The sequence below is a fragment of the Oncorhynchus keta genome, chromosome 1 (assembly GCF_023373465.1).
Source record: "Oncorhynchus keta strain PuntledgeMale-10-30-2019 chromosome 1, Oket_V2, whole genome shotgun sequence".
Lineage (NCBI taxonomy): Eukaryota > Metazoa > Chordata > Actinopteri > Salmoniformes > Salmonidae > Oncorhynchus > Oncorhynchus keta.
In genome coordinates, this window is record NC_068421.1 from 9,001,445 (window position 1) to 9,014,135 (window position 12,691).

At 42.0% G+C, this 12,691-nt stretch overlaps 1 protein-coding gene across 1 annotated transcript in view; it reads right to left on the minus strand.

The window, feature by feature from the left end:
• Positions 1 to 12,691, minus strand: part of igsf10 (immunoglobulin superfamily, member 10) — a 30,426-nt gene that overhangs the window by 13,813 nt on the left and 3,922 nt on the right. Inside the window, exons 3-6 of the mRNA XM_035776636.2 lie at positions 11,511 to 11,640; positions 7,673 to 8,063; positions 6,172 to 6,942; positions 3,971 to 5,905 (exon numbers count right to left, since the gene is read on the minus strand). Of these exons, the coding sequence (XP_035632529.2) occupies positions 3,971 to 5,905; positions 6,172 to 6,942; positions 7,673 to 8,063; positions 11,511 to 11,640 (3,227 nt within the window). The remainder of the gene's footprint in view (positions 1 to 3,970; positions 5,906 to 6,171; positions 6,943 to 7,672; positions 8,064 to 11,510; positions 11,641 to 12,691) is intronic.

Genomic DNA, 12,691 nt, shown 5'->3' on the forward strand with positions numbered 1-12,691 from the left:
ATTTATGTTAAATATACTTTTTTTTAAAGTATACTTAAATATATTTACTTGAGATATTAAAAAGTATAGTGTCAGGAAGCATTTTCCTCAGCTGTGCATGCTACCTTATGTGGAATAAACAATCGTTATCGTTGTCAACTTTCTCTGCACTCTTCTGAACTGGAATTAAGAAAATATTTCAAAACTCATTATTGGCACTGAAATTACAGTGCCTTGCAAAGGTCTTCATACCCATTGGATTTCTTAAAATGTTATCGTTACAAAGTGGGATTAAAATTGATTTAATAAAATAAAAAAATAATAGTCAACAATCGAAGCAAAGATTTTATTTAACATTTTGTAAATATTGATAGATATTAAATAACTAAAATATAGTTGTTGCATAACTACTCAGCTCCCTGAGTCAATACATTATAGAAACACTTTTGGCAGTGATTACATTGGCGAGTCTTCCTGGGTAAATCTCCGAGAGCCAATCCAATCCACACATGGATTGCCTAATATTAATCCTTTATCCTGTTCATGGTTCTTCCAGTCCTGTCAAGATGTCGGGGATCATGGCTAGACAACCATTTTCAAGTCTTGTCATATATTTTCAAGTAGATTCACTGTCTTCTTGGTAAGCAACTCGTGTAAATTTGGCCTTGTGTTTTAGGTTATTGTCCTGCTGAAAGGTGTTGGAAAGCAGACTGAATAAAAGATTTTGCCTGTGCTTAGCTCCAAACTGTTTCTTTTTATCCTGAAAAACTCCCCAGTATTTGCAGATTGTCAAGCATACCAATGCCATGATGCAGCCACCACCATGCTTGAAATAAGGCAGGAGTTACTCAGTGATGTGTTGTGTTGAATTTGCCCCAAACATAAGGCTTTGCATTTAGGCCAAAAAGTGTATTCCTTAGCAGTATTTTTTAACAGTATTACTTTAGTGCCTTGTTGCATACAATACTATTTTTATTTTGTATATTTGTACTCTTCTTTTCACATTGTAATTTCTGTCATTATTTTGGAATCACTACAGTGTTGTTGATATCATCGTCACAGCCATTGAACTCTGTAACTGTTTTAAAATCACCAAATCAATGTAACATCCCTGAGAAGTTTCATTCCAGCTCATTTCAGGAGTACGACTGTATATCTTTGATGTGTCTGGGTGGTTTAATGCATAATCCACAGCATAATTATTAACCTCTTGAGTGTAGGGGGCAGTATTTTGATGTTTTGATGAAAAACGTACCCAAATGAAACTGCCTATTTCTCAGGCCCAGAAGCTAGAATATGCATATACTTGTCAGATTAGGATAGAAAACACTGTAAAGTTTCCATAACTGTCAAAATATTGTCTGTGAGTATAACAGAACTGATATTGCAGGCGAAAACCTGAGGAAAATCCAACCCGGAAGTGAAGGTTTTTCCTGAAAGCGCTCTGTTCCATTGCCTGCCTTCATTCCATTTAAAGGGATATCAACCAGATTCCTTTCCCTATGGCTTCCACATGGTGTGAACAATCTTTAGACATAGTTGCAGGCTTTTACTTTGAAAAATTAGAGAGAAAGATCACATCGCGTCATTGGATGGCTGGGTGCCAGCAGCGTTTTGTATGCCCCAACAGAATGGAGCAGACATTTTCTCTTTCTCTCCTATTGAAGAAGCTACAGTCCGGTTGAAATATTATCGATTACAAATTGTAAAAACAACCTGAGGATTGATTATAAAAAACGTTCGACATGTTTCTGCAAACTTTACGGATACTATTTGGAATTTTCGTCTGCCCCGTCGTGACCACTCGAGCGTTTGGATTTCTGAACATAACGTGACAACCAAATGGAGGTATTTTGGATATAGAAATAATCTTTATGGAGCAAAAGGAAGATTTATTGTGTAACTGGGAGTCTCGTGAGTGCAAACATCCGAAGATCATCAAAGGTAAGCGATTCATTTTATTGCTTTTCTGACTTTCGTGACCAATCTACTTTGCTGCTAGCTGTTTGTAATGTTTTGTCTGCTGAGAGAGATGTCCTTACATAAACGCTTGGTATGCTTTCGCCAAAAAGCTTTTTTGAAATCTGACATGCCAGGTGGATTAACAACAAGCTAAACTGTGTTTTGCTATATTGCACTTATGATTTCATGAAAATTTAATATTTTTCGTAATTTAATTTGAATTTGGCGCTCTACAATTCATCGGTGGTTGACGAAAATGATCCCGCTAACGGGATGGGTGTGTCAAGAAGTTTTAAAATGACCATCCGTAAAGAGATATTCAATGTCTGATTTGATATTGTTACCCATCAACCAATCACTGCCCTCTCTTTATGTGGAACCCTTATTATTTCACACAGAGTGAGTCCATGTGTAATTTGTTAAGCCACATTTTACTCCTGAACTAATGTATTCTTAACTTAACAAAGGGGCTGAATACTTATGCAACGACTATAATTTAGTTATCTTTATATATATATATATATAAAAACATGCCCTGTTAAGAACTCTTTTTATTTTTTAAAATATTTTTTATATATATTGACTTTCAATGTTATATATATATTTTTAAACATTTTTAAATTTGTTTTTATCTTACTATTTATTTTTTAGTTATTTTTCACTTTCACATTACAGAGTATTTTGAGTTCATTATTGGCAAAAAAATACAATTAAATCAATTTTAATCATGCTGTTTAACACAACAAAATGTGAAGAAATACACAGAGTATGAATGTCTTTGAAAGGCACTGTATACTACTAGCACGCTTAATCACTGACAAGCAGTTTCCTAAAATTGTTTTATTGTGCTTCAACTTAAAAACAACTCCAAGTGTATTTTAAATTAATATACAATAATAATTTTAAAGCGTTTTAAATTAATGTACAGTTTTAATGATTATGTTTAAGTTTAACGATAGTGAACATATAGTATACTGAAAGACTGAAAAACAATTAATTTAAAGTACACTTTTAATAAGTGTATTGAAGTGTGATGACAGTATACTGATCAAAAATATAAACGCAACATGTAAAGTGTTGGTCCTATGTTTCATGAGCTGAAATAAAAGATCCCAGAAATGTTCCATATGCACAAAAAAAGTTTCTCTCAGATTTTGCACACAAATTTGTTTATATCCCTGTTATTGAGCTTTTCTCCTTTGCAAAGATAATTCATCCACCTGACAGGTATGAATAATAATAATATATGACAGGTATGACATATCAAGAAGCTGATTAAACAGCATGATCATTACACAGGTGCACCTTGTGCTGGGGACAATAAACGACCACTCTAAAATGTGCAATTGGTCACAAGTTTTGAAGGAATGTGCAATTGGTATGCTGACTGCAGGAATGTCCACCAGAGCTGTTGCCAGAGAATTTAATGTTAATTTCTCCACTGTAAGCCACCTCTAACGTCATTTTAGAGTTGGCAGTATGCCCAACCGGCTTCACAACTGCCGCCCAGGACCTCCACATCCAGCTTCTTCACCTTTGTCTGGGATCAGCCACCCAGACAAGCTGATGAAACTGAGGAGTAGTATTTCTGTCTGTTATAAAGCCCTTTTGTGGGGGAAAATTCATTCTGATTGGCTGATTCCTCAGTGGGTGGGCCTATGCCATCCCAGGTGCACCAATGGCTGGCCACTGCCCAGTCATGTGAAATCCACAGTTTATGGACTATTTTATTTATTTGAATTAAGTGATTTCCTTATATGAACTGTAACTCAGTTAAACCGTTGAAATTGTTGCATGTTGCGTTTATATTTTTGTTCAGTATATATTTATAGATATTTAAGATATACCAGAAAAGTACATTTCGCATTTGAATTATATTATTTAAATTTGTTGTATATTTAAGTATACTTTAGCATACGTGTAATATACCACATTTTGTCATTTGGGATAACTGGGTACCTGGGTACCTGTGATTAGATCAATAGTGTAGAAACTACATATCATATTTGAACAAAATGACATAAAGTACCTGTGGTCAGCTCCATAGTGTAGGGTACTGTGTTGTTGCCTTGCTTCTTCACTGTGGTGGGCTGTTTGAGTTTGTTCAGGATGGACTGGATGTCTGTGATTCGGTTGGGCTTGATAAACCTCCTCCTGCCAGGATGGTTCCTCCTCCGGCCCCCTCCTCCTCTTCCTCCACCTCCTCCTCCTCCTCCTCGGCCATTCTTAGGGGGGATGATGTGGATCTGCTGGCGGGAGATGATGGTGGAGCCTGCAGGCATACGGGGGGACTTGATCCTCTGGGTGGTGTGGAAGGTGATCTCATCCTGCTCTCTCTCTGTGGTGGTGACTGCAGTGAAGGTGGTCTGGCTGTCTGGGTCAGTGGCTGTGTGGATCTCAGGCCCTCTAGGGGGTGACCTGGGACTGTCCATCATGGGGGTGACGTTGGGGTCGGCAACAAGCCATCGCGCCGCCCCGGTGGAGGTCTCTGGTTCTGCAGGTGCTTCTCCGGAGAATAGGATCTGGGTCTCGTCTGTGGTGTCGGTCACGGTGAGGCGGAGAGTGACGGGTAGCCTCAGGGGTACCGTCATGTTCCTCTCCAGAGCGTACGACTCACCATTAGACCCACTAGTTCCACTAGACCTACTGATACCGGGAATGTTTGGTGTGACTGCCTCACTCTGAGTTCCACTGATACTCCCTGTGATGTCGGGTCCGTGGGTGAATGTGGACTCGATGGGTGTGGCGTCTGACCGGCTGTATGACTCTGTCGTCACTCTGTCAGTGTTTTCTGTTGTTACAGTGAAACTCGTCCGAATGTCATCTGGGATCTCCATGGTTGTCATGAAACTGGTTTCACTGTTGTCGGTGGTTGCCATGACATTATTCTGATAGTTTACGTTCTCTCTGCTTGCAGTTACTCTCATCTTTCTTTCATCTGGAGTATCTGTGGTTGTCATGACGCTGGTTGGTAAAACAACGAGTCCATCTTCATGAGACAGACCCTCCCCAGATCCAGCATCCCCGTCCGCAGACATGTCAGTCTCAGAAACTCCTTTTTCTTTCTCCCTCTCTGTCTTTATTGTTGAACCACCTTGAGCCTTCTTCATGAACTCTGCAAATCTCTGGGGGTCTACTTTCCTGGAGGCTTGATCAAAGACCCTCCTGTTGCTCCATATGCGTCTACTGCTGGCTGGGCCCCTCCGCCTCCCCCCTGAGCCTTCTGATCCTCTGCCCCGAGAGGAGGACCTGAGTCTGGGGTACGGTCTATCTGATGTGATGGTCCTGGACTCCTTAATGGTTCTGTCAGATGGGCTGGAGGAAGGGATCTCACTGTGGGAATCCTCCCTCTCTTCTATGCCCCCGCCAACCTCAAACTCAACCCCAGCTTCCATCCCTGACCCCTCACTATCCACCACTGTCACCTTCCTGTACCCCTCCCCAGTAACTGTCACCTGGGATGTCAGCAGGTCCACCCCCAGGTAGTTAGCACTGAGACACCTGTAAAACCCCCGGTCTCTGGAGGTCAGATCTTTTATTCCTAGAGTCCCATTCCTAAAGACCTTCCTGTTCCCATAGGATTTATCCAGCACTGTGTTGTCAGGTAGAATCCACTGGACCGAGGCATCAGGGCTGCTTGCGGACCCACAGTCGAGAACCAGGCTCTGGCCCAGAGGCCGTGAGAGCTTGACCCCGTTGACCTCCTCCTCCTCCACATCGGGAGACAGCACGGTGACCCGGAAGCTGAGCACGTCTGCGTCCAGGTAGTTAGTGGCGATGCAGCGGTAAAGCCCAGTGTCTGAGGTGTCTGTTCCTCTCAGGGTCAGCCTCCCATCAGCGGTGATCACTATCCTGCGGTCCTCACTGGTGTAGGGCGCCCGCACCTTACTGCCGTCCGATAAGATCCACTCTACAGAGGGCTTTGGCTCCCCCAAAGTCTGGCAGTTGAGCTCCACCACCCCACCTGTAATTACAACAAGAATCACGTGAATAAATAGATTTTATAATGCACATTGCTATATTGTAGCTCTGAGAGTATGTTACATACATCATATGGACACATTTCTGCTCATCCACAACATATTGTGTATTGTAGGACCCACCTATGAGGACCCAGAGTGCTCAGTCATGAACAAGACACATATTAACCATGCATTGCTTTGATGTAGCCCTTTTCAACAAGCATCAACAAGCATTGTATGGGGGCTGTATCTCTGACCAAACACCCACCTATGAGGACAGAGTGCTCAGTCTGAGTCTGGTTGTCTCGTTTGATGATGGTCCAGCTGTAACGGTCCCTCCTCTGCGACACCTTGTTCTCCACACGCAGGTTAACCACTGACCTGTACTTAATGTGCAGAGTGGAGAATGTGGTCGTGGTACGGTCCAGCTGAAAGTTAACCTCTCCCTGCATCAACCACGCTGGTGAAGTTATAATATCAGCCTCGATATCTGTGTGGATTTCATCATGTCCCTCCATTGGTCTGATCTGGGTGTACTTGTAGATCATGTCTGGGGTCCTGGAGAGCATCAACCCTCTCTCTAGCTTCATGGGAACGTCACTGTACGTAGCCAGGATGCGCCAGAGCTGTTGGATGTGCTCATAGTCAATATTACAAACCAGCCATGTAGAGATGGTGGTGGAGAGCATGGTCACGTTCTTCTCCCCCTCCTCCACCTGGGTTAGAGTCAGGTTCTCCATGGATGATGGTCTCTGGACTGTGCAGGTAAGACTAGCGTCATTGTGGAACTGATCTGTCAGGTTCATCTGCAGGGATCCAATGGGAGCGATGAAGTCCCGGGGGGAGACAGGGGTGTAATCCCCCTGGTCCAGGCTGACGTTCCTCTGCTTCAGATGGGGATGGATCCAGGGTTTGGTACAGGTGAAGGAGTCACGGGGAAGCTGGATGAGGCTCCTGCCTCGAATGAGAGAAGGGGTCTCACAGACGGGGCAGGCTTCACCTCTGGCATACTTCCTGTCTCGCTTGCATTTCAGCACACCTGGAAAACAAGGTCATTACTGAATCGATATGTCGTTTTTAAGTCATGATTTATTTATTAATATTTATTTATGTCATGGTTGGTTCCCTATTTCCCATGTTTTCAAATGTTGTTTATGATAATGCTCTAAATCACAAAGTCTAAATTTAGATTTAGATCCATCTACATTTTCTTATTTATGACATTTTTTTGATAAAAAAACAATAGAGCCTTTGTTCCTGTTTTTTTAGTATTTTTAAGTACCACTTGATGCTGATATTGAAAAAAGTTAAAAATACGTATTTCCAGCAATAAAGAGGATCTGTCTTCTTTGGAGAAGCAGGGTTTTCCTGCTGGAAACTGTCCCACGCAACATCAATTTACTGAAGAAACACATTTTTTCACGGTATAAATTCATGCATGTAGAGAATTCACCAGATCTTTATTTAACTAGGCAAGTCAGTTAAGAACAAATTCTATTGACAATGATGGCCTAACAGGTTAACAATGGGTTAACTGCCTTGTTCAGGTGAAGAACGACAGATTTTTACCTTGTCAGGTCCGGGAGTCAATCCAGCAACCATTTTGGTTACTGACACAACGCTCTAACCACTCTGCTTACCTGCCACCCTGAGCCTGCCTGGTTCATTTTTTTTTTAAGTACAGTAACTGTCAACAGGGCGTACTCAGTTAAATCAAACATTCAGAACGTTGCAGACAGAACGTTGCAGACAATCTAATGTAACCTTACCTGAATTTATCTCCGCCCACTCTGGGAACCAAGCCATGCGACAGTCGCAGGACCATGGGTTGCCATGGAGATAGACGTTCTCCAGCTGAGAGCAGCCAGTGAAGACGTCTTTGGGGAGGCTGGCAAGGAGGTTGTCAGACAGGTGGATGTTCCTGACGGAGGATACCTTGAACACTTGGCTGTGCCTCAGCGTGATGAATGTATCCGGGTGAAGCTGCTGGAGCAGGTTGCCCTCCAGGTGGACCAGCTGTAACATGGTGAGACCGTAGAACGCCTCCGGGTTGATGAACTCGATGAGGTTGTGGTCCATGTGGAGTCGTACCAGGCCCTCCAGGCCTTGGAAGGTGTCCTTGTTGATCTCTTTCACTCTGTTATAGCTCATCTTCAGGACCTGAAGGCACATCATTGAAAAATACAAGTTATAGTCATACATAGAGACCCCTGGAGCGAGAGTCTACCACGGCTAACGTGTTTGAGGCGCTTCATTAGGAAAAACAGTGTTGTAAAAATCATCCGGGCCAGAGGTGATGTGAGGTTATTCTGCCTGGGACCACTTCCAGAAGTCAGCTGTTGTGAATGTTTTTTAAATAAGAGTAACTCAAAGCAGTTGTAAAGTGATGCATGTCCAAGGTCTTTCATAAACCCCTTCCTCAGTTAACCCTCAGAGCCTACAAACTTCTTTGGAATAAAATATGAACACCACGGACAAAAGACACAGCTGTTTATTTGGTGATATATTTTCCAAGATGAATTACACGTGGATTTGAAAGAAGTTACTGGAAGGAAGAACTTGTATTTATTAATGTCTTAGCATGCTTAGATATTTGGCTCCACTAGCTTGGTGGGGAAAAGTCTACTCTGTCAAAGAATGATATGAGGTTATGAATGGAGTAGGTTATACATTTAACAAAATCATTGTTATGTCTGCCAATGTGGATATGAGCAAATGTGAATCAAATGAGTCAACGTATTACAGACATAAAGGATCCTTTGTAGCTCAGTTGGTAGAGCATGGTGCTTTTCAATGCCAGGATAGTGGGTTCAATACCCAGGACCACCAATTGTTTCAAAAATTATGTGGGTCTGGCTTTGGATACAAAATGTCTTCTAAGTGGTGTATATATAGGGGTAATAAAAGAAACAACACCAGAAAGTTTGTTAATAGGATGTTGGACCACCACCAAGCCAGAACAGAACACCTTGGCAGAGATTCTACCTACGAGCGTCTGGAACTCTATTGGAGGGATGTGACATCATAATTCCATCCTTTGTTGTTGGTGGTGGAAAACGCAGTCTCAGGCGCCTCTCCAGAATCTCCCATAAGTGTTCAATTGGGTTGAGATCTGGTGACTGAGACGGACATGGAATATGGGTATACTGTGCATTCAGAAAGTATTCACACCCCTTGACTTTTTCCACATATTGTTGTTACAGCTTGAATGTAAAAATTGATTTAAAAAAAAATCTTGCTGGCCTACACACAATCCCCGAATAATGTCAAAGTGGAATTATGTTTTTCAAAATTGTTACAAATTAATACAAATTCCAAAGCTGAAATGTCTTGAGTCAATAAGTATTCAATCCCTTTGTTATGGCAAGCATAAATAAGTTCAGGAATAATTAACAAGTCAAATAATAGGTTGCATGGAATCACTATATGTACAATAAATAGCGTTTAACATGATTTATTTTTAATGGCTATCTCATCTCTGTACCCCACACATACAATTATCTGTAAACTCCCTCAGTGGAGCACTGCATTTCAAACACAGATTCAATCATAAAGACAAGGGAGGTTCTCCAATTCCTTGCCAAGAAGGGCACCTATTAGTAGATGGGTAAACATTTTAACAAATCTGACATTGAATATCCCTTTGAGCATGGTGAAGTTATAAATTACATTTTGGATGGTGTATCAATACACCCAGTCACTACAAAGATACAGGTGTCCTTCCTAACTCAGTTGCCGGAGAGGAAGGAAACCGCTCATGGATTTCACCATGATGTCAATGGTGACTTTCAAACAGATACAGAGTTTAATGGCTGGTGATAGAAAACTGAGGATGAATCAACAACGTTGTAGTTATTCCACCATTCTAACCTAATTAACAGAGTGAAAAGAAGGAAGCCTGAACAGAATAAAAATATTCCAAAACCTGCTTCCTGTTTGCAACAAGGCATTAAAGTAATACTGCAGAAAATGTGGTGAAGCAATTTACTTTTTGTCATGAATGCAAAGTTTGGGGATAATCCAATACAACACTTTACTGAGTATCACTTTCCATATTTTCAAGCATAGTGGTAGGTGCAACTGGGTCCTGGACTTCCTGACGGGCTTCCTCCAGGTGGTGAAGGTAGGAAACAACACCTCCACTCTGCTGATCCTCAACACAGGGGCCCCACAAGGATGCATGCTTAGCCCCCTCCTATACTCCCTGTTCACCCATGATTGCGTAGCCATGCATGTCTCCAACTCAATCATCAAGTTTGCAGATGACACAACAGTGGTAGGCCTGGTTACCAACAACTTAAATGTAAATGTAAATGTAACAACGACGAGACAGCCTACAGGGAGGAGGTGACGGCCCTGGCGGAGTGGTGATAGGAAAATAACCTCACCCTCAATGTCAACAAAATGAAGGAACTGATTGTGGACTTCAGGAGACAACAGAGGGAGCACGCCCCCGTCCACATCGAACTGCGACATTGATCATCCTAATATTTCTATATTTCTTAATTCCATTCTTTCACTTTCTTAGATTTGTTTGTATTGTTGTGTATTGTTAGATATTACTGCACTGTTGAAGCTAGGAACACAACCATTTCCCTACACCCGCAATATATGTCTATGCAACCAATAAAATGTGATTTTATTTTATGGGTATGCTTGTAATTGTTAAGGACTGGTGAGATTTACAGGATAAAAAAAAGAGACAGAATGGAACTAAGCAGAGGCAAAATCCTAGAGGAAAACCTGGTTCAGTCTGCTTTCCACCAGACACTGGGAGATTAATTCACCTTTCAGCAGGATAATAACTTTAAACAAAAGGTCAAATCTACACAGGAGTTGCTTACCAAGAAGACAGTGAATGTTCCTGAGTGGCCGAGTTACAGTTTTGACTTAAATCTACTTTAAAATCAATAGCAAGACCTTAAAGGGATTGTCTAGCAATGATCAATAACAAATTTGACAGAACTAACAATAAATAATGGGCAAATGTTGTACAATCCAGGTGTGGAAATCTCTTAGAGACTTAGCCATAAAGACACAGCTGATAATGCTGCCAAAGGTGCTTGTATAAAGTATTGACTCAGGCTTGTGAATACCTATGTAAATGAGACATTTCTGTATTTATTTTTCAATACATTAGTAAAAATATCTAAAAACAGGGAGTACAGGAGGGGGCAGAGCACACACCCCTGTGGGGCTCCTTTGTCATTGTGTGCAGATGGGTGAGAAAAAAACATATATTTAATAAACTTTGAAATCATGCTGTAACACAACAGAATGTGGAATCATTCAAGGGTATAAATACTTTCTGAAGGCACTGTACATAGTTTTTCAGGCTCCGCTAACCATTCAGTGACCACTTGTGCCCTGTGGATGTGGGCATTGTCATCTTATGGGTGCATAGACATGCCACAATTACGTCCAAAATAATAGCCTGCTAAAATATTAATGACCCATTCAATACATGACCCTAAGCATGATGGGATGTTATTTGCTTGATTAACTCAGGAACCACACCTGTGTGAATTTGTATCCCTCATGTACTCACGCGGTTCTATTACCTGTATATCGACAGGTGTTTTATGACAGTGCTGTCATGGGTTATACCTGTAAGGACTTGAGGTCTTGAAAGGCCCTGTCAGCGATGCTGTGAATGGTGTTGCTGTGGAGCATCAGCAGCTCCAGGTGTTTCAACCCAGACAGATCATTCTCATTCAATGCTGTTAAACTGTTATACCTGAAGACAGAAAAGTGAGAAAACAGTGAATAATTTATTATTTCTCAAAATGCTACATTAACGGTCTAACAGTATATTAGACTCTAATATATAACTAAAATATACTGTTATGTGCATTCATAGAGGGTGAGAAAACTGAGAGACTGAGAGAGAGAAAAAGAGAGATCAGGGGGAGAGAGAGATCCGGCCTCACCCTACTAGAATCTGAATTCAAATGTCTACTGTTTGCTGATGATCTGGTGTTTCGGGTCCTCAACCAAGGAGAGCCTACAGCAGCACCCAGATCTTCTGCACAGATTCTGCCAGACCTGGGCCCTGCCAGACCCGGGCCCTGCCAGACCTGGGCCCTGCCAGACCTGGGCCCTGACAGACCTGGGCCCTGCCAGACCTGGGCCCTGACAGACCTGGGCCCTGACAGACCTGGGCCCTGACAGACTTGGGCCCTGACAGACCTGGGCCCTGACAGACCTGGGCCCTGACAGACCTGGGCCCTGACAATAAATCTCAGAAAGACAAAAAAAAATGGTGTTCCAAACAAGGTCCAGGACCACAAATAAATCTATAATAAATAAATCTAGACACTGTCGAAAGGAACATACATTTCCACATACCAATCAGGATCTGGCTAAAAATACTTGAATCAGTTATGGAACCTATTGCCCTTTTTGGTTGTGAGGTCTGGGGTCCGCTCACCAACCAAGAATTCACACAATGGGACAAACACCAAATTGAGATTGCATGCAGAATTCTTCTAAAATATCTTCCGTGTACAACGTAAAACACCAAATAATCCATGCACTGCAGAATTAGCGAAACCCACTCGTGATCAAAATCCAGGAAAGGGACGTTAAAATTCTACAACCACCTAGAAAGAAGAGATTCCCAAACCTTCCATAACAAAGCCATCACCTACAGCGAGATGAACCTGGAGGAGAGTCCCCTAAGCAAGCTGGTCCTGGGGCTCTGTTCACAAACACAAACAGACCCCACAGAGCCCCAGGACAGCATCACAATTAGACCCAACCAAATCATGAGAAAACAAAAAGATAAT